This window comes from Hypomesus transpacificus, chromosome 25 (genome assembly GCF_021917145.1).
Source record: "Hypomesus transpacificus isolate Combined female chromosome 25, fHypTra1, whole genome shotgun sequence".
NCBI lineage: Eukaryota > Metazoa > Chordata > Actinopteri > Osmeriformes > Osmeridae > Hypomesus > Hypomesus transpacificus.
Genome location: NC_061084.1, coordinates 2,277,695 through 2,300,949, shown reverse-complemented (window position 1 = coordinate 2,300,949; position 23,255 = coordinate 2,277,695). Strand labels below are relative to the sequence as shown.

General features: G+C 40.8%; 1 protein-coding gene across 1 annotated transcript in view; it reads left to right on the top strand.

The window, feature by feature from the left end:
• The window catches only part of LOC124486914 (neurexin-2-like), a 210,543-nt gene that overhangs the window by 28,352 nt on the left and 158,936 nt on the right, over positions 1 to 23,255 (top strand). The window contains exon 2 of the mRNA XM_047048794.1: positions 8,823 to 8,840. Within this exon, the coding sequence (XP_046904750.1) occupies positions 8,823 to 8,840 (18 nt within the window). The remainder of the gene's footprint in view (positions 1 to 8,822; positions 8,841 to 23,255) is intronic.

Genomic DNA, 23,255 nt, shown 5'->3' with positions numbered 1-23,255 from the left:
TCCCATTTCTCTTTTCTTCCAACTCTCTCTTTCTCTCTCTCTTGCCCTCGTCTCTCTCTCTCCTATCTACCCCCACTATCCTTTGCTTCCATCCCCAATATCTTTCCAGTCTGGACTGACTTTCCTGTCTTTCTAGCTTTTCAGAGATAAGGTGGAATCTCCCTAGTGGCTTCTTGGTGTCGATACTAATGTGCTGCTACCATCGATAAACTGTCAGACCCCCCTCCCCTTGTCCCTCAACTTTCCTATCCTGACCTTCCAACACACTGTATTCTGACTGCAACACACATGCATTATGTTTTATGAAGTCAGATATTAGAGCTTGAGAGCTTCCAGCATGTTTACCAAACAAAGTCCAATGCAGGACGTAATGATTGAATGCATGTAACTCCCTGACGTTATACGTAAAATGGATTCTTTGGTACCCAGTTTTTACTTTTAATGACAAAAACCATAGTAGTTTAGTTAACATGATTTTTATGTTTATCGATGACATACTGTAATGTACTGTCTTTTGTATTGTTATGAGGTCAGTCACTCACAGTAAGTAGTCTTCCTCGTGTGAAACTAAACAAGCCAAATTTGGTGTTGATGGTGTTTGACTCCTAATGTTGCTCCTCTCAGAGGTTTCTAGACAGTGACATGAGAGAGTTAGGCCATCCTCTCCCGACTAAAACAAATATGTATTCATCGTCTTGGGAAATGTTAACTAAATAACCTTTGTACAATGTTACAATAACACCAGAGTTAGAGATGTTAGTCTGAGTGAAAGCTTCTTCTTTACACATTACACACCCACAAAGGTCAGTTTGTCTTGTGGTTCCTATTGTCAGAGTGCTATCGACTTTAAATGTGGTTGAAACATTAGTATGAGTCTTTGATGTATGGGACGACTAGAAATGGGGTGACTTTGAAATGGCTGCCTACTTCTCAAAATGGACGTCAGTTTACAATGGATAAAGATAGACTTCCGACAGACAGTGATGATGCAACGATTGTTCAGGTTGCCTTTTTAGGCTTCATCTGAGCTACATTTATCTGTCAATAACTGTCTTTCAAGAAAGGATTGGCTCTACTGCAGGCCAGTGCTAGTGCTCTGAGGTGCAAATGTTGCCCATCTGAGTGTGACTGACTTCCGAGCTCAGCGCAGTCACTCAGTGGGGGTTTGATGAACCATTGCAATTAAGCAGTCTCTTAAACTAATTGCATGTCAGACGGGTGGAATAGGAGCGGGTACCTTTCAATAGGGGCCCCATGAGTGACACACTAATTTCTCAGCATATGTAGTCCAACATTATTATTTCAACTGCTTTCCTATTTTCTTTGCTTTTGTAAATCCTCCTTTGTAGGCAGATGAGGTTGATTTCAGAATAGGTAACAACTGTCATACACATACAAGCACTAGTAGTTACATTTTTTCATTGGCATGATCTTGCGAATGGAATTAATATAAATGGGGTTGATATGACCATAGGAGTGGTTACAGTCATTTAGTAAATTAAGAATTAAATAAATACATTCTGTTATGTTCTAGACATTTCAAAAGCCTGACAGGATCTGGCATATATTGGAAACATCATACATGCAAACCAACTTCTTTACGTAATTTAAGAAAATTCTCTTATGAAATTGTTGTATCCAATCATATTTTTTTATTTGGCTCATTTTGAAAGAATAATTGAGAGATTATGAGGTTGTACAACAGCAAGACATCATTTCGTAAACAGCACTGATACTACAAAGAAATCAATTCAAGGTTGTCCTGACATTACAAAACATGTCTGCATGTTGTTGATATTGAAGGAGTCCCTTTACCCAGAATGAGAAAAAAATACTATGTTAGTAGTGAGCACTATGACGTACAATATGTGCTTCTGTCCCATACACTTGCTGCTGTATTGCTTTGCCGTACTGCATCACCCTATTCTGTAGAATACTTAGGGAATAAAGTGCACCTATAGTCTTTAGGAACACTAACACTTTAAAATGAGTAGGAGCCAGTTCACCATCTCTCCACTGACTGAAGTATTTATTTCTGAACACACACACTAGTTTCTCTGCACTGTAACACACAGGACTCGGTCTCAGTCATGTTTGGCTGAGTGTGACAGCATTTATCTCGTCTGTGTCACCTGCCAATGTAGCAGCTTGTGGCAACCACTCACAGTAGACATTTTGAAAGGCCCCATTGCATGGACTTATGGCACCCAAGCCCTGTTCATCTTCCCCCATGATCACTTACCCTGTCACACTAAAGCAACTGTTCCCTTCTGTTTCAAAGCTGGACAGTAGAAACGTCAGCCGTTCCCAATAATACAGATTTGTTGTTCAACAAAGCATTGTCAGCCCATTTCAGGTTGTAATACTTGTAACAAAGGAGAAATACAAATAGAAACTCAAATCATGTTTAGAGTAAAGCTTAGATGTACTGAAGAATTACACAGAAAATCAGCCTAAGAAACACATGCCTGGTTTTTGTATTAAACAGCAACACAGCAACACATCAACAAACACCCGCATGCACGCCCGCACACACACACACACAGACACACTTGAACTGGTTTTCTCTCTAGGGAGTCTCAACATGGTCTAAATATTGAAACAGACTTGTTTTGGCTTTGAGGATGCACTCCTATGGCAAACTCCCACCTTCAAATGTAGACAAGTACTCCACCACACCCCCTATTAGCCACATTTACGTGTTGCATTGTGTAACACCACAAAACATGTGTAACCGCCTTCTTCTTCAAGACAACACAACTCCAAATAGGCTCCTGCTCTCACATTCACCGATTCTTTCACCCTCTCCGCTCCAACGTTCTCCCCAGTCGACTCTAATTAAGCAAACGATCATCCCCTGCCTAATTAGCGCATGTCTAATTGGAATCGTTCAGAATCAGCTCTGTTCTGTGTTTTTCTCCCCCGCTGAAACTGTTGCCGCTGTGCTCCTACCCTACCCAGACCGAAATATCCTAGTTTCTAAGAATGCTTTTCTTATGTTCCATAGTTTGAGACACAGGGAGATGTTCTAATACTTCCTTATTCCTTGTTGTTTGATAAAGGGGGTCAACAATAGATATGCCCTTCCAGCAGGTGTTCATACAAAGGTGAGCACAGGAGTGGAGGTTTATATTGTTTCTCAACTCAATCCCCACCTCATCTCTTTCCTCCAGCTTATTTTTTTGAGTCTCTCTCTCTTTCTCTCACACACACACACATTCATATCATCACCCCTATGTCTGGATATGGGCCATTGTCTTTTCATACCTTTTGTTAAAACCTTTTTACTCCACTGACTAAAACAAGGTTATCAACCCTCCCTCCCTCACCTCACCTTGACCCTTGCAATTGTCTTAGATATACAGTTCACTGCAACATTATGGCACATTCAAACCTGCATCACTGTGTTAGAGTCTGTCTTTCTGCGTTCTCCCTCCCTCCCTCCCTCCCTCCCTCCCTCCCTCCCCTCTCTCTCTCTCTCTCTCTCTCTCTCTCTCTCTCTCTCTCTCTCTCTCTCTCTATCTTTCTCTCTCCCTCTAATTTTTTCTCCCAAGACTTTTATTGTCAAGATAGGATGCTATCAAAACAATTACACCAATTCACTCCCTCTTGTAAGTAATAAAAGTTGAATGCCTGTACATTTCAGCAGAAGATAGTCAGGGATGGACCAGGCTTGCCAATGTTTTTTCCTGGTTGTATTGCCCAAGATGACATAAGATATGAACCTGTGGCCAAATATAGCAGACAGGGTTGCCTAGTATTGCTACTGTATGGGTGGATGATGTACAACTTATTAAGTATTGTATCATATTGTTGGGTGACAACCTTTGCTAGTGTAATGGAAGAATGAGTTGATATGAGACATGTACAGTTTTTCGGTAGTTTTGGTACATTTTGGATGGGGAAATACCTGCTGTGCCAAAGTATTGAAAAACAGGTTGATTGTAAAAAAAAACTTTGGTCAGATCATTTGTTTGTGGCTGTATATTCCATATGTTAAGATACCAAGGACTCATCACGGACTGTCATGCAGCGGATGAGGGCTGACTGGTGGATTAAGAAAAATTAGTCAGAGTAAAGGCTCAATATTGCTCCGAAGACAAACTGACGTTTAAAATTATGCAACTCCACATGCTTGTGTGGTAATGTCCATAGTGTTTGTATATTTGGTCTTCGTCTTAAGAAAGCTGTACCATGCTGCCAAATTATTGTGAATAACCATGGCCAGAGGCTATCATGAATTCTCCAATCGTTGTCTGACACCACTGGCAAAAGTGTATCCTTGAAAATAAATGCCTTAGATAGAGTCAAATTGTGATCTACCATAGTGTAAAATAAACATTAGGCTTTGTGTCTGAAGTGAAAATGAAAGAGTTGTTGAACTGTGAAGAGAAACAAACACACTTTCAGTTAAAGATCATTCTGGGACCCAAGAATCCATAAAAAAAGCCATATACAATAGTTCAAAAATCATTATTATGCTGTGAGTCTTGTAGCTTAATAGATCGATACTTGATTTTTGTCTGTAGAAACAGTTTAGTCTGTAGGAAAGCAGAGAGACAAGCAGCTTCAGTGGTAGTCATTGAAGTTATACAACTGCCAAAGACCAGCCTTATTGTGGTATATAGATATTGACATAGATCAGCGCTGTCTAGTTACTGAGACATAGATTCTTGGTGACAGTAATTCCGATGTGATCTACCTTAGTACTTACAACGCAAGCCTACCGCCAAGAACACAGAGAAGGGTCTGGATCCTAATAGCAGGGTGTGCTTGCCTCTGCCCAGCCATAATATTGACCTGTTCACAATATCTCTACATAGACAAGCATTTGTTAAGCCTGGTATACTTTGACCAGCTGCTGTTGTCAAGTGTATGTGTGTATTTGTGTATCATTAGCTCTCTCTTGGAAGTGGCTTTGGATAAAAGCGTCTGCTAAAAATGCATAAATGTAAATTAGTGAAAGTAGGTGTGTGACATTTTGTAAAATCGGGCTGTTTAAGTGACTGCTACTTTCCAACTGGCTCTGTCTTGAGTTTGAACCCCCACACTTAAGGTGTATTGCAATACTTTATAGGTTTTGCTTTTAACTATTTATTGACCTTGATCTGTTTAAATTTTTATTATTAACTTTGATTAATTTTTATTTGCATTATTATATACTCTGTAGCACTTTGAGATTGCTTTAATGTAAAGTGCAATACATATCAAATTTATTATTATTATTATTACTTCCACTGCGAAGCTTTTAGAGCTTTTAGGTTATAACCGCCTATAACCTAGAACTCACAACAGGGTAGAATCTCTGGCCAAATTAATATTTTTACCCAGTAAAGTTACGAATTCAAAATTCAAAAATGTAGACCTTTGATAGTCCCTGAAAAAAGTAGTAGTTTGCACTTTTCTTTCTCTCTCTCTCTCTCTCTCTCTCTCTCTCTCTCTCTCTCTCTCTCTCTCTCTCTCTCTCTTTATCTATCTATCTACATACAGTTTTTTACTGCCTTCATTAGAATTCAGCTCACTTCTGACAACTACTTTTTTTGATCAAGTAAGCCTCTTATGTTTTGCATGTATCTCATTTGTGGTGAGCCCATTAATTTAGAAGTTCATCATATCAAATGGAGTTGTGGCCGATTGTTAAGGCTATAATGTCTTTTTCAAATCTACTCAGATGTGTAGTATTGTAAAACGAGAAATTGGGTCCTTTTTCTTCTCTAGATGTGGATGGTTGAGAACAATATCTAAACATTACATTCTCAGCTGCCATCAAATGTAGTCTATGTAGTACCTGCAGAGGAAAGCTGACGAGCTCTCAGTTTCAAAATGGCCTTCATTTATCTGACAGCCCAGAGTACATTTATAGTAAGACTAGAAGCCCAGTGGTGCTTAATGCCTGAAGCTATATCGTCTGTACCTAGTAATATCAAAGAGTGGATGATATTTTAGTAAAAAGAAGCACTGAACATGGGAATGGGATCAAATAGATGGTACCAGGATGCCAGAAGTGTCTACAGATTTAAATAGTATTTTCCCTTACTACAATTCAGCTGTACAAAAATGTATCCCCTAGTGTATTGTGATACGCAGGAGGATTACTAAGTCATTTTGTGACTCTATAACTGCCAGAAAATGCCACAGTCTTCCCAATTAATTATATTAATTATATTGAGTTCGGTGGCCTCTTGAGGAAGCAATATAATCTTTCTCAAGGGATGGAAAACACTCAGTGGTGTAGTGGGAACACCATCATAAATACAGTTTGCGGTTGTATTTCTTTAGTTTCTCAGTTTATAACAGGTATTGTTTGACACTCAAAAATGGAGTGTCAAAGCCTTAAAGGGAAGATTTCAAATAAACTACAAACTTCATTTTTTTCTCTGATCTTCTATTGCATAACAGTTTCATTATCAAATTAAAGCTTATATTAAGCATTTTTATTCTTGTCTCAACTTCCAGTACTGAGATGTTAGCTGTCCTTCATAAAACCCCTTAGAAGAGAAGTCACAAGGTTTAAGTCCATCGTTCCTAAAACCAAAGGCGGGAGACAATGGGAGAAAGTCCACAGTAACAGCCTCAGGAACGTTTTCACACAAACCCCTTAATTACTCAAATACAAATAGGGGTTTTGGAGTAAAAGGGAACTGTTCTTTCATGCCTGTTCTGCTTTTATGCATAGAACTGGGCAAACTCTGAATGTGTTTCTAAAAGATAACCCAGACAAGGCATGAGATCCATGGTTAGGAGAGTTGTAAGAGCCATGATGAGAGTGGGAGGAACAACAGAAAAGAGGGAGTCATGGCCGACGATCACAACAGCCATTACACTTGATAAACAAGGTCCGTTAGTTTCAGGCGCACTTGATATCTGATGTGGAATCGTGCAATAGCATTTGACCGACTGGCCGCTTCTAGCTTTGTTTACACTCTTGACTCTGTGTGGAATGGCCATCTGGTGGTTGCAGCAGAATTGTGGATGTTGTAATCTTGAAATCAATAGAATGAGGGAATTGAGGTTCAAGAGGACTAATGGTGTCAGACAACAAAAAAATCATAGCCACACACTTCCTTTTTAAGCCAACATTGCAATTCTTCTCGGGATTATTTGTTGTCTGTGTATGAAAATATTCACATTGACAAGTTTCTTTCTATGAGAGACCTTGAGGATGTTCAATAGATATGAATCATGCCACCAATTACTGCATGTCACAACAGAAAGGCTGCATTTAAAAAAATATCCATGGTTTATAGCCTAACACATAGCCATGAATTATAGAACACACTCATCACAGATAGATTCAAGCTGGTGTCATCGGTGCTTTGCACAACAAGAAAAATCCTTTTGAGGGAATGTGGTGCTTTGTATGTGTGACATCATCGACAAGAGACCTAGTTCAACAGACCAGCTTGTTGTAAAGCTACACTGCGGTCATTACATCTTAATAGTAAAAGGGGAGGTCAACAACCCTGCCTTATAGACTAAAGCACATACACTTGAAATATATGGAATGGTACCCTTTAGCCAGGATTTAGCTCTTTGTGTTTTTCTAAACTGGTAGTAGTATATTCTTGAACTTGCTATAATTGCACCTAAAAGCCATGACACTGACAAATGCTATTTTAAAATCTTCAACTAGCTTTTCTTCAGGCACACCTCATTCTTTTACCAGTACCTGCCAGCCATTCAACCAAGGCCAAAAACTGCACGAAGAACTTTGTTCTGTAAAAGACCTATATTTTAAGCTGTTGATTATGATATAGTAAAAACTAAAGGAAAGACCCAGACCCAGCTGCCAAGCTGTAGTTAAGGATCAAGATGCTAAACTCTCCACAGGGTCCAGTGTTAAGCTGGAGGCACTTCACATCTCCGCAATCCATCCATCCATGTTTTCTGCGCAGCGGCTTCATTCTCTCCGTTTTGAACTCTAGCATTAAAGCATCTCTGCGGTTGCCCAAGGGGTCCTTTTTAATTTTTTTACAAAATACTTTCCTTGGAGCTTGCTTTGTTCGACTCTTCTTGTCTCATATAAGATCATGGAGTAAAAAAAAACAGTGTTGAAGGCCTATGTTTTGAGTCAGGTGGCTGAGCGGTTAGGGAATCGGGCTAGTAATCTGAAGGTCGCCAGTTCGATTCTCGGCTGCGCCAAATGATATTGTGTCCTTGGGCAAGGACACAATATCTGGATAAGAGCTGGATAAGAGCGTCTGCTAAATGACTAAATGTAATGTAAATATAATGTTTTGCTGTACAAGTCTCTTTTCATTATGAGGAGTCTAATTGGAGGGAATCTACAAACTGTTCTTTGAACTGAGCGGTTACAATATTGGATTGTGCTTGATATTTCCTATTCAAATGTTGAGGGCATTGGACATACATCATTTACATTTTCCCTTAGTTTTTCCATGTGCAATTCAATTGAAAAATACGCTGAACGTGTGAAGTGACCCTATGAATCATTCTTAGATGCCAGGGCATGGGTTTGTTTTTAACATTGGTAGAGACCATCATTTTTGATCACTTTATGTGCCAACGCTACCTGCTCCGCACCTAATCATTAGTGGGGACATTTCAATAGCATTTCAATGACATTGGTAGAGCCCTGTCTCTACTATCCACCCCTAAACCTAAATGTATGCTTACATACATTTTAACAGTGAACTTTACAGAAAACAAATGTCCCTGTTTTAATCTAGTACCTTCAGAATAATTCCCAAATGTTTTGTATCAAGGCTGTTGTTCAATGCGACAGAAATGTTATGTTGTGTCTAATCTATTTCGTTTTCTCATTTTTTCCATCTCTTTTCCTCACCCGCTCTTACAAACAGAGGAGTATGCTGTGGAAGGTAAGGCGACCGCTTTGTTGCATTATATTTCTTTAACTGCTCCTCCCAGGTTGGTGGCTACCTGGGATGCTAATGTTGGATGCTAAAGTTGGATATGCTGTGTGCCTTCCTTGAACGGAGGGGCATTGTCAGTTTGGACTGCGGTTATAGTGACTCCCGGGGGCCTAAATTCCGCTGTTACTAACAGCTGCTGGTTTCTTAATATCGTTTTATACCTTCTTTTAACCTCTGTTTATTTTACTTTTATTGATTCTACTCTTTGAGATATTGTGGTGGGTGTGCTCTTGTGGGACATACTGTCAGTATGATCACTAGTGCTTATGCAAAACAACAAGTCAATCTCAGGTCAATATATACACACTTTTAGAGATATTTCTCAGAATGACTGTAGGAAAGGAAATATATGGTTGTGTAACTATCAGCAAGGATGTGCGTATACTGCCAGTTAGAACCCAAGAGGTGTCATTAGCCCTGGGGCTTGGCACTAGGCTAGCTCCCGGCCTTGCAGACCTTATAACTATGTTAGCATTAGCATCTTGTCTATCTGCAGGCCAGGCCTGTCATTTAGCCTTCAGAACTTGGCAGCAGGGAAGGGATGGGAATACCAACTGGATAAGTTAGACGGTAGAGGAGCAGCTTTGCAGCTTTTGCAGAAAGCAACCTTTTTGTTGACTCTCCTATTGATAAGATGACCTAAATCCACCAATGCTCTGGCAACATGTAGCATGAGAAGTAAATGTGAGCCAGAGAAAACAGGTTCTGCAGGGAAAATGTCCAAACCCGGACACATTGATGCTCCAAAGCAACTAATAACAACAAAATCAAGACTATCAGCAACACTGCTTGATTAATTGCCTCTCACAAGCCCTACTCACCATGGAAATTGCTTTGGACACACGCCCTCTTTTTCTTTTCTTTTTTAACTTTTACATAAACATGAACTCTTGAATTAGGCAGTTATGCATTTGCTACTGTATCTAAGCCCGTAGTTATTCAAAGTGTGGCATATTGGAATCAGAGAAGTGCATATTCTAGTATAATCTCACAGTCGCTGTGAACTCAATTTGAATTTTGACCCCTCTTTGCTATATAGAGTTTTTGCAGTTTTGTATAATAGAGTCTGTTTAATGCTGACATTCACATGCTGTGTTTGAGTCTTGTGTATCAAAGACCCCTGAACTCTCTTTCTGTTGTGTGTGTAGTGTGTAGAGTGCGTACATATTTGCTTGTGTTACCACCCTGTCTGCCGGGTCACATGTCGAAAGAGCTGAAGCCCTTGATGGGAAAATGTCAGGATGGCAGTGAGCAGGCAGCTAGGGACAGTTATGTACCCAGAATCCCCTGTGATCCGGCCCAACGAATCTGTTCTCCTTGGTGGGACCTCTTTTCCCTCTGATGTGGGGTTAGGGGGCAGCCAAGAGAGAGAGGCAGAGAGTGTGTTTGGGTGTGTGTTGCTTGACGCAGAGGAGCAGAGCAATGACCCATGCTGAGATGATGTGTGGCGATCTGTTTCATACCCTAGCCCCAGAGGGAGTTCCATGTCGTGCCCATAGGTTCCCGAGGGGTGCATAGCAGATCTCTCTCCGTTGCTGCTGCAGGAGAACTGAGGCACGACAGGCTTACTCAAAATCAAGTAGTCATGGGTCCAGCGATTTGTGCACATTCATCAAAGAGCAATATCATTTAATTTAGTAACTAAAGAGATAGGACACTCAGGCAGGATTAAGGCAAACACACTTGATGTGCTGAAGAATGCAAGGACATTCAAGGTTCTGTCCAACATTTGTGCTTTAGTCATGGATATAAATTGAAATGGAGTTACTTGTTATTGTGATTTTGAGGTTAACACTGTCCTTGAATTTTCTTTGTGGGTGTGCCTGCATTTGTGTAATATGTACATACACAATGTGGTACAATAAGTGTGCGGTATGCAGTATGCAAGTGTGTGTATATGTATAGTTTGTCCCAGCTGTCGCTATAGCTAGAGAGGTGACTCTAATCTTCAGGGCTGTGGTACCTCTGGGTTTTGCATAAAGTGATTGCCCAAGCTCTGAAGTTTTCTAATTCTAGAAAGCTCAAGGGTCAGATATTCATTTGGACTGTCAGAATCTTCTTGTCAAATGTTCTTATTCACAATGAGGTGCAAAATAAAACATTAGCCAGAATATTACTTAACCTAAAGCAATAAGTGTTTTTGTGCATCTCCCAAGTCATCTCATTTTAATTAAGCTGGCTATGCATTCCCACGGATGCTATAAAACCAGATACCTGCACTTAAATATAATATTGAATGGTTTGTTGTCTAAATCCCCGACCCAGGGAAAATAAGACCAGCACCACACACACCTTGTGTTCTAGTTATATACTATTTTTAGGTCTCCACTACTGAATTTGGTCTAATTAGTGCCAGTGACCGTGCGTTCAAAGGTTGGTTGAGATTAATGATACGCAGGGACCTTGAAAGCTCGAGGGAGTGAGAGTGACCGAAGGTAGGAAAGTGGCTGGTCACCTCTGCCAGACAGACAGTGGGATTGATGATCTTTAGAGCACAGTGACCTGTTTTCACAGCCAAACCAACCCCATGCTGCCATCTGCATAATGTTTCCCAATAAAGCATTTTTCCTGTTGAAGGAATGTCTGTTTTTAAGGACTAAGGGGAACCATGATGTACAGCATATGTATGATGCTTGCCAACTAAGCACTTTCCAATGGATACAGTAGACAATTGAAATGTATTTGTGTGAGGAACAATATGCACATTGCAGATTTTATATAAGTTTGTGTTTGTTTCACAGACACATACAGAGAGATATATAGTAAGTGAGACAAATTGAGACACATACTGGCCACAGAGACAAAGGAATAGGCAGGGTGTGTGTTTATGTGTCATTGGGCAGCTAAACTGAGAGGGGTTTGAATGGAGGAGGGATGCTGTACTGACAAAGCAACTCAGTTCACTCTTTTTCTCTTCTCTCTCTCGCTCTCCCTCTCCCTCTGTCTGTCTCTCTCTCTCTCTCTCTCTCTCTCTCTCTCTCTCTCTCTCTCTCTCTGTCTCTCTCTCACACACACACACACACACACACATAAACACAACCACAAACACACACACACACAGATCTTTATCAATCTGATCAAGGCTAATGATCTTTTCTTTCTGGGACAAACAGCTTCAGAGTTGATCTGAGGTTTTGGAGAAAGAAAATCACTCTATTTCCCCCCTTGCAGAATGGGAGTTAGATGTTCAGAGAAGATATAGGATTATAGATGGAGTGGGTACTGTAGTTATTGGGGATTACTTTGGATTATCCAAACCAGATTATGGATTTCTTCTTATTGCTAAGGGTAAGGCAAAAATGGACTACACATTTGTTTCCTAGATATGTATACAGGAGGGGAGACGAACAGAAATAGAAACGGAAGAGAAAAATAAGTCACTGATGTCAGCAAGGGTATTAACCTATTTCTGAATGTTGTTGTCAGAATAGTCTGGGAACTTTGTAAACCTGGGGGAAAAATGAATTCCAAGTGACTATGGAGGCTACATTTTGGATTGTTTATTCGTTAAAATGGATCTATATTTATTTCTTAACAGGTTATTCTCTTTGTTAATTCGTTTTTTGAATTATATTCTTATAGTCACCTTGCATTACATAACTTGTAGGAATGCATTGAGTTTACATAAAAATGTACGATTCAATTACAATAAAGAATGAGAATATGGTCTGTATATCCTAGTCCACACAGGGTTGGGCATAGCTCATTGGTTAAAGCACTTGACTGTTGATCAGAGGTAACAGGTTAAAATTCTTCACTGTATGTCACTACGGATAAAATCATCAGCTCCTTGAAAACTAACAGTACATATATCTAATCTATATCACCCCACTGTTAGTACCTTTGCATTATTTCCATTTTGCAAATGGTTCAGTTCCTGTTTTAAAACAGTATGACTGGACTTTTAATCAAATGTGTCAAATGTTTATGGTGCAGAGTGAGTTTTGTTGACACATTTTCAAAATTAAAGTGGATGAAATGGCATTCAGCCAACTTACTTCCTTCCATCTTTAAAAAGAAAGAGAGCAGCCAGAACAGACAATGTAACTGAATGACATCCTGTTGTGAGTCTGAAATTTTTGCTCTGTGTGTGGAGGCATTGATGTTCTCTTCCCTGCCTGGCCTACTCCAGATGTTGTCTTGAGATTAGAGGTGCTTCGGCCATGGCAGAGGCATTCCAGTCCTGCTCGCTCTCAAAGGCCTTTAATTTCCTCACACACGGAGGCACGCACCCACATACACACAAATACACACACACACACGCACTCAGAGCTTTGTGATAGAGCAAAAGGCAGAGAGTAGGCGGCTACTTGTGAGCCAACGCCAGATGCGCTCGTGTCAACTTTCGTGGCCTTGGGTGACACTATGCGCAATGTGAAGGAGCGCTATCTGGCAACACACTAGGAGTGGATAATATGTGGCCTCAGGTGGTGCATTATTTATTTGAAGGAGCACTATGTGGCATAAAACCAAGGAAAGTCCATTCAGCTGTAGACTTTTGGTTTAGTAGAGGAGTTATCATTACCCACATTGTTACACGTTATTGTATCAGCCAAGTACAACGTATTACAGATTTGCCTGATGAAAATGGTTTCATATTTGCATAATATCTAACTCTTATTTCTCTCTGTGAACTGTTAAGTTCAGCTGTGAACTGTTAAGTTCACAGCTACCGAACATTGGGGTTGATATCTCTAGACAGTCCCAAAAAATACAAACATTTTAATAACAACTTGATGCTATCTTGGTATATCTCTCAGCAACTCAGTTCACTCTTTTTCTCTTCTCTTCTCTTCTCCTCTCTCTCGCTCTCGCTCTCTCTCTCGCTCTCCCTCTGTCTGTCTATCTGTCTGTCTGTCTGTCTGTCTGTCTGTCTGTCTGTCTGTCTGTCTGTCTGTCTGTCTGTCTGTCTGTCTGTCTGTCTCTCTCTCTCTCTCTCTCTCTCTCTCTCTCTCTCTCTCTCTCTCGCTCTGTCATTCCCCCACCACTCCACAGCTCTTGAATGGCTCTATCCTCATCTCATCTATCCAGTCCTGAACATCTCTGTATTCCCATCCTTTCTTCATCTTTTACTCTGCCAATTCCTTTTTTCTCACCTTTTCTCTCTCTTCCCATACCCCTCTCTGGCAGAGCTGATAAACGAGTAGGCTGTTGCTAAGAGGCTTAGCAGAGGTGCCTGAATTGCTCCTTTATCGGCCTGAAGGAGGCAATCTGGATGGGGAGGCTGCTGAGGATTCACCTAATGGTGCAAAAACTACGTACAGTATTTATCATCGAGGATATCTGGAATGCGACATGATGACTGTACTGTAGACTTTATACTTTAAACTTTAGACTACGAATGTGCCATAAAATAATGCACAATGGCCTAACTGTGACCCGCCGCTCCTCAACTGTGGTGTAGCTACAGCAGCACAGCATTCTATGTGAATTTGAAAACTGAGGTTTGCCCTGCAGTTTCATATTCCTTTTTATATTGTTAAATGTTATATTGGTAAATGTTAGTTGTTTTTTACGAAAAACGGCCACGTCTGCTCATTTACTTTACGTAACAGTTTATTCAGTCTGTGAAACTCCATTGAAATACATTCATCAAACAGTCAGCTCTTAAAAGAGACTGAATCAGCCTTCACAACAGGACTAGTCCCAATTGGTCGTCTTTTGTCTGCTAAGGCAGGAGGCAGCCTCCAGCCTGTCTCACTGAGTGTTTGGCGTGTGCATGTCTATTACAGACAGCATTTTGACGAGCCTCCGACACTTCCCTATTTTCTGCCTGACACCCCTCGTCAAGTTCATAACCAGATTTTCTGGGTGGTTCAAGACAGCCACGCCTCAGTCAAGGAGCACAACTTCATTTCATTCTCCCTTCTCCTCTACTCTAGCCCCCTTTTATTTCCAGTGTTGGGTTGGAGAGTGTTCTTTGTGTACCCGGACCCCCACTCCTGGATTCAATTATGCTGTGAAATGCCACTGACCACAAATCCCAGAAGCCTGGATGCCAAGGTGACACATGGGGAGATTACACTTGGTCTGAACCTAGAGAAAGCCCATCTCCTTCCCTCTAAAGGCCAGTCTTACAAAAATAAAAAGAGCCCTCACTCATACCAGGGCTGCTAAGCAACAGGGTTGAGAAAACGGGCACTGTCTTGTCTCCCCCTCTTAAAGGTGTTGAGTTGGAATAAGTGTGTGAGTGTTTGTGTGTGCACGTGGGTTTGTTTGTGTGTGTCTTCAAGAAAGCGAGAAAGATAGAGAAAGAAGGGGAAAGAAAAAGTTTGTGTGAGCCAGTCGGTGAGTGAAAGTGGGGGGGCTTGGGTATGTGAGTAAAAAAGTGTGTTTATGCGTTTATGTGTGTATGCGCACGCGTGCCTGTTCACTTTGTGTCAAGTCTGTTGCTCGTTCTCAACACCTTAACAAAGGGGGTGAGATGGAGCAATCCAATCTGTTGTGTGAAGGTCAAGTTCAGCACACTACGCTACTCTCCACAGTGTGCTCCAAAGATGCACAGTTTTGCCGCCAGTACACAACTATATTAAGAATATGCATTGTCCATTCTCGTCATTGTTGGCTCGATTGTTTTCGGGCAAGAGCACTGAACTAGGTGTCCATAGCTCTGCCCACACAAATCTGGAATCACATTTATTTAGCCGGCGCTACAATTATGTATAGATGACCAAAGTGAAACACAGGCAGTGTAAAGGAAAATGGTTTGGTAAAATTGGGATCAATAGGCCACTGAAGATGAATGGAGAGCCAACCTGAGAAGGAAACGGGGGAAAACATTTATTCTTTTTCATCCACTTCCTCCATTTCATAATAGTAAAAAGGTAACACTTGAGCATTTAGGTTTTCTCTCAGTTTCAGGTTCTTCCTCCATTTTAGAGAAGGGCATTCTGAAGGGATTCCTGAGGTTATGGTTGTTGATTGTAATGCATTGAGTTTCCTCTTTAATCCTTGTCTTCCCTTCTCTACATTGCTCTTTATTGTCCAATCCCAAAACGAAGGTAGAAGAATATCATGTGATCTTAAACAATTCAGTTTCAATATCTCATGGCAACTGGTTTTTAGTGCTTTGAGAACAATGACTACCAGTGTGTACAGTAGTACGGTTTGGCAAGCTGTGAATGTGTGTGTGTGTGTGTGTGCGTACACCCATGCAGTCATACCAGTGGTTGAGAAATGGCCTATGGACCACCTGTAGAGACTCACCCTTCTTTTTGCAAACATACACAAATGCACCCAAACACACACACACACACTCTCCATTTCTCTTTCTCTCTGACAAACTGCACACTGTCTCACACAAATACACACTGAAATGACACACTGATTCAAAACCTTTCATCTAAAGTGCCACACATTGCGTGTCATCCAATTGCACAAGCATTACTTCCACAAGCACACTCATTCAAACAGCCACTTGTATCCCAGGCATGTAGAATAAGGGGTTAATATGTTAGGAGACCTTATGCAGAGGTGCTTTGGAAACCCTCCCCCCCCGAGCATATGAATAACCAGCAAGCCTCTCAGGGCAATGGGTTAGGGCAGTGGTTCCCAACCCTGGTCCTCGGGACCATAGATATATATATATATATATATAAACAGTAGATTTCTTACGGCGGAGTCTAGAACGTCCGCACAGGGCGGCCATCTTGCTACAGTGAACTCGCTCACCCATAATATTGGGTTGGTGCTACATGTACTTCTTAAATAACCATAACTTGCTCAAACTTCAACCGATTTTTAAACGGTTTGGTTTGTTATCAACGTCAGAGATGTAGCTATGCCACTAAGTACTTATTAATAATTATGTAATAATTTTTTTTTTAACAGAAGTATGCAGTGGCATAACTACATCTCTGACGTTGATAACAAACCAAACCGTAAAAAAATGGGTTGAAAATTGAGCAAGTTATGGTTATTTAAAAAGTACATGTAGAACCAACCTAATGTTATGGGTGAGCGAGTTCACTGTAGCAAGATGGCCGCCATGTGCGGACGTTCGACTCCGTTGGCCGGCAACACGGACAAAACATCTAGTCTTTATATATATCCATGCTCGGAACCCCCTGTCCTGCATGTTTTAGATGTTTCCCTGCTCCAACACACCTGATTCAAATGAATTGGTTGTTATCCAGCTCTGCAGAAGCCTGTTAACGACCATTCATTTGAATCATGTGTGTTGGAGTAGGGAAACATCTAAAACATGCAGGACAGGGGGTCCTGAGGACCAGGGTTGGGAACCACTGGGTTAGGGGATGGGGAATGTAGGCTAGACTTCATAGAGAGGAGCTTTACAAGTCCTCCGACAGAGCTCCCCTCCGTCTCCATTTGGTCTGCCGCAATGAGGAGTGTTTATAGGAAACACGAAAAAATTGGCCCAGCAGCTGCCACATAGCATTATCCCCCATGGCGCAAGTTATTTATTTATTTTCCCTCTCAAAGTGTTTTGAGGTTGTGTTTGTTGAGAAACAGCTTAACGCCAGCTAACCTCGACTGTGCCTCAGTGTTTGCACTTGGCTAGGCTCAGTCTGCCCCCTCCCCTCATAGCCCACCCTCAGCGTGTGTTAATTTAGAGAGGGAGAGAAAAAGACAGGCAGCTCCAACATATCCCAAAAAACCTAAAGCCTGTTTCTCTAAACTCACACACATGGCCTAGATATTTCAATGCGCTTTAGTGTTAATGAGTGTTAAAATCGGGTAGGGTTTCAATTTGACCAGCTAAGCCAATGATGCTATCTGCCCTGGTGTTTTTCTCTGCTCTTTCTACTTACTACTGTAGTCTAGTGTGTGCGTCATTATGGAGACCGGGATGTGTGATCATTTTGGTCATGGCTCTGACCCTGACTACTGTATTACACCACTTTGAATTTAAGTCCATATCGTGCTTGACATTTTGACATATGGGTCCTTGAAATAATGTATTTTTGACATTTGTCAAAAAGGCATTGATAGAGTACTGCAGAGTGTGTTGGTATGTGTTGGATTTGATTTTTTCCTTCAAAATTGTTTTTGTAGCCTAAAGTGATACATGCTACATACCGTATGCTGCAAGCTACCAATCTCTTTTCTTCTGTCCTGTTCACGGCTGGAAAACAGTAATCCAGCTGTGTTTTTTTTCTTGACCCAGAGCGAGACAACGGATGAGAGATAACTGGTCCAATCTCCCAGATTCCTCTTCCTTTGTTCACTTTTTGCTGATGTGTGGAAAAAACGCCTCATGCCTATAGAGAGACTACAGGGAGAAACACACACATCCACGGATCTACACAAACACACACACACACACACAAACTATATTGGGATGTACTGTATAAGGGACAGATTAAGCTGTCTGATAGACTTTGATTCAACCTAGACAGGATGATCAATGTTGTCCAGTAAGCAGATAGTAAACCGGTTCCCCCACAATCACTTTAATTAAACAAGTGTTGTCCAAGTCCATATGGACAGAGGTCATTCTGGGAATTGGTTGCTTTGGTTAGATACACTACGCTACAAAGGGAGTTGACACTCTCTCAGGCTTCTCAGTTCAAAACTAAAACAATGTAGAAAAAAACATGTAGCCACCAATAAGCTATTCGTTTGTCTCGCTGTTGATGTTTGTTCTTTGTATACAGCGTCATAACAATTCAAAATTGTACCAGGATAATTCGTCACAGAAGCCACAACTTTCCTCCAGTTCAACTGAGAAATGTTGACGCTGTTGTTGGTTTCGACAGCCATGTGCTTTTCTCTGCAAAGAGTCAACAACTCCTGAAAGGGAGTGCCAGAGGAACCGACAATCTGTTTGTGCCAATCGCCAAGTCATCCGCCTTCTGTCCTCTTCTCAGGCTCTCAGGACAAACAAGGAAAGCTTTTTGACTTAATGTATTCATTATCCAGACCAAAGAACTTGAATTTGAAGTGGGACAAAATAAGGTGAAATCCTACCTCTGTTAAGAATAAAGGTTCTGTCTAGATGTCCTATCTGAACACTGACAATTACTTACCCGCTCCTCTTGGGTACATAGCATGTCAATAAAATGCTTCATGCTGGCTCAGTTTATTCGGTGGAACTCTAAGACTTGGCAAGGCCCCTATCCACTATTCATGATCTTGGGGGAGAAGGTTGTCTGACCTTTTACCGGAAATGTTGGGGCAAATTAGTTGTCAAAGCATCGGACGTGTCAAACATGCTAAGCTAAACCTAGCTACCATTGTGTGTTCCCTGTGACAGACAACCTGACTTCTGCCCTTTGAGTTATACACTGAGGAGAAGGCTAACTCTGTGTCAGTGGTGTTAGTGCAAGTATCCACTGACATTTTGTTCAGCATGGGTACAAGGTAGATCTCAACCCCACTGGGTACTGGTCATACTATGAATGTAGAACACAGCAGGTGGAAAGCAGACTAAACAAAAACAACAGGGATACTGACACACAAACACATGCATACGGACACACGGACATACCCGCGTCTTTTATTCTTCAAGCTAAAATGATCATTTTAGAAGTTGCAGCAGACTCTTGATGAATAGCATGCACAAATTGTTTTCAGACCATTTTGGTCTGAAAACAAGAGTTCCACTCTTTTGTCAACATTGCAGTCTAGTTGGACTAGCAAAAAGTTTGGGAGGGCAAGTTACAGATTGATCTCATTCATTTAGTCCCATCTCTAATCCCTGGGTTTTTGTCACCCTCTCTTTACTTTGATGAAGAGTGGGTTTGTAAAGATCCCAAATCTAAGCAGCAGCTTTTAACGTGGAGTGTAAACACTGTAAGCTTGCACAGTCGTCCCCCCAGAGTGCATGCCTATTCATTACCTTACGTAATGGCTTTTAAAATAAATACCACCGCATTTGCTCAATGAGCATTAGTTATTCCTGCATAGTAATTACGTACTTGAGCTTGTTTTGATTCGACATTGCTTTTTCAGACACCTGACATAATTGCTCAGATGTCAAACATTTGGCAGATGTTAAAAGAAAATATCAGACTGGTTACTGGAAAGCAAAATTTAGGAAGAACTCACAAGAGGGTATGGCTCTTTATTTTAAAGGATTCTGGTTTAGAATCTCAGTTATCAATGAAAAGAGAAAGAGACACACGGATATAGAGAAATGACCAGACAATTGTTAGTTGGTGGCTTTGTAAATTGTCTATGATACATGGAGGTCAGAGAGGTCATTGAAATAGGAAAATAGAGAGAATAAAGATTGTTATGTAGCAGAGCAGACGGTGAGAAGGAGTACAAAACACGCAACAGCAACTCACTTGACGCCAGCCAGAGGGATGCACACTTTCTCTCCTACATTGGGTTCGAAACAAAGTAGAAATGCATTCCTTTTGCATCCTACCCGCTGCTTTTATCCTCCTCTACTCTACACATTTAGGGCCATATTTTAACAATCTGAAACGCAAGTATCAAACGCGAAACACAAGTACATTTGTGGGCTGAACTTGGGCGCTGTTGCTATTATACCGGCGGGATAAATGACTCTTGCGCCCGACGCAAATTTAAAATGGGTTGGTCTGAAGTAGCTACATTACTCATAGGTGTGGTTTGGGCGTAACGTGTAATAAACCAATCAGAGTGTCATCTCACATTCCCTTAAAAGCAGGCGCACTTGTTCCATGGCAAATTGCTATTATAATAGCGGATTTGCCAGGCGCACGACAGCCGAGGAAGCAGATGTTTTCGTCAGGGCCGTAAAAGACAGAGAACAGTCTGTGGAGGGAAAAGTCCGCTGTGCGTCGGGTGAAAAATAGGAATGATACATGCGCCAGTGTACAAAGTAAATTGCGCTGGATGAAAGATAGGGCCTTAGTCTTCTGCCTGGATCACTCACCCATCCACCTCTTTCCTTCCTTCCTTCTTTCCTTCTTTCCTTCTTTCCTTCTTTCCTTCTTTCCTTCCTTGTTCATGCTTCAAGTAAAACTATAAAAAAATATATACAGGTGTTGGTTTGTTCTTTAAACTTGTGAACTTGTAACTCTTCGTCTTTACATTTAACATATTTGGCTAATATGCACTGCCAGTGCACTGGACAATGATCTTGGCAGAAAAGTAACATGTGATCTCATTGTTGATTCAGAACAACTTCATCCCTTTTGTGATTACTGCCACAAAGTGCTAGGACTTTTGCCGTCATGCTTCAGACTTACATGACATCAGCCGTGTAGCCACTACAAACACTAGCAACTAGCAACACCGAACACATGCTCTCTGGAAGTATAGCTCCATTCTTTACTCAGCTACTTAAACCACAGTGACCATCATCGGCTTACACACAGGCCTGCTTTGCTGAATGTCCAGGACCCATTGACTCAACCTGGTCAGCACAAAGAAGACACAGACTAGCTTGGTTCCAGCAAATGTTTTGAATTTTTACCTTCGATATCTAGTTTGCTGATATACAGTATATAGAAATATATTAGGATCTACAAATATCATCCTTCTTCTTCTCATGGTTGAACAACAGTATCCTTTGGACAGGATATCTTATGTGAGGATACACAGTTGCTCACGCCAGAGTTTCATCTCAGGAATCCAGGATTCAGAACTGTGAACATTCCTCACTATAGTTCTGCTTGTCTGACTATCCCAATCAATATAAACAACGGACGCTAACGCTGTGATTAATTGGATTCTGGTCGTTTGTGCTGTTTGGGTTCAGCCCACACTGTGAGAGAAAAATCTATCTGAGGGCAATGAACATATTGCTAAGTAAGGGGAATGGAATGTGTGTGAGCATTGGACTCTGCATTCAGTATGACAGGAAACACAACCTCACACTTAGTGCTGACACAGCTACCATGGTCATAGTGACTTGTTTCCATCACCAAATCTTCAAAGACTGAATTCTCTTCGTCAAATGGAGGGAATAGTAAACTAACTGTTTAGAATAATCATGGTGCAGTATGTCTATACAACACTGCTCTGTTATTAACTGAGGTGAAAGAGCTGATTTGAGTAAAAACAGGATGTTGTTATCATGTTTGTATCATGTGCAAAAAAGTCAACATACTTTTTTGCACATTTTGCAATATGAAGCATATTCAATAAAGTACCCTTGTAATTTCCATTTACGTATTGTCCAAATGTTTTTTTGGGGAAAAAATATTCCATTACATAGTTTGGCCACTGCATATGACACACAAAACATTAAGTCTATTTTCCTAATAGCTTAGCTTTCAGGTTGGTATCCCTATGAATATGTCTATGTTTATACTCTTAAATTCTGTCTGCATTCAACTCCTTCAAAATCAACAATGCGCCATGATTAAGCCCTGTGACAGAGCATATGCAGCCATTACATCCATATTATATAAGCGGCATCTCTCTCTCTCTTATTATACACAATGGGCTAAAGCCGTAATCAGCATTCTGAAACACTGCAAATAATTATTTACTCAGATAATGGCTGTGTTTACGCAAAAGCGGGTAGGCTTGCTTTTTGCTCTTTTTTGTACGATAAAGAGTATTCTGATTAGGTAATGATATGGTTAGAAGCTTGTCAGATTCTACCCTTGCAGACTGTAAATGGTTATGTTAATATCATTTGCTTTCTCCAGGGAAGGCTTTACCACAGTAACCTATAAAAAGGGGGTCTGGGTACACTCTTGATTTCTTTAAAAGATAACGCAAACATAGATAATACATTGTAATTGCAATGTACAGACATGATCATTTAAAATTGTCTTGTGCTAACACAAGGTGTTAGGAACTGACTCTATAGAAGGATAGATTACTGCTGGTTTTCAATGTCACCCTGTAAACCTTGAATTTTTAAGAGGCAAACCCCTATTTCTCAGAGTCAGAACCACATTAGAGCAAATGTGGTTCCACAAATGAGATCTCTATAACATATGTTATGGGCAAGGCCAAAGGTGGAATTGGTGTGCCCAGTTTCCGCCTTTTAAAATGGCAATAAAGGACTATCGGAGACATGGAAATGGCATAAGAATTCTGAAATACAGTCACATTCTCATCTAATGGATAACAAAATAAAAATAAAACAGATTTAACAGTTTTTCAAATGGTGCCCTCTCAGTATTGAATATTTTTGTAAATGACAAACACGCTCACATAAACATACATTAAGGGAAAGGAGAGGGTTTATTAATCTTCAAAGGTCAATGTTAATGCTGATCAAGCTTAACCAAGAAAAAGAATATACTCCACTGTTATGACAAAATCTTCCCACAAATGGGACTTATGCCCAGAAGAAATTCTACTCAGTGGCCTTCTGAAGGAAGGAATTTTCATGTGCACATGAAACCATTACTTGTCAGAAATCATTTAAAGGGAGTTTTTTTCTTCTTCCCTCTTCCTCCAGCATCTTTTTCATCCTGCCGTCTCTGCTCTCTCTTGCTCTTCTAC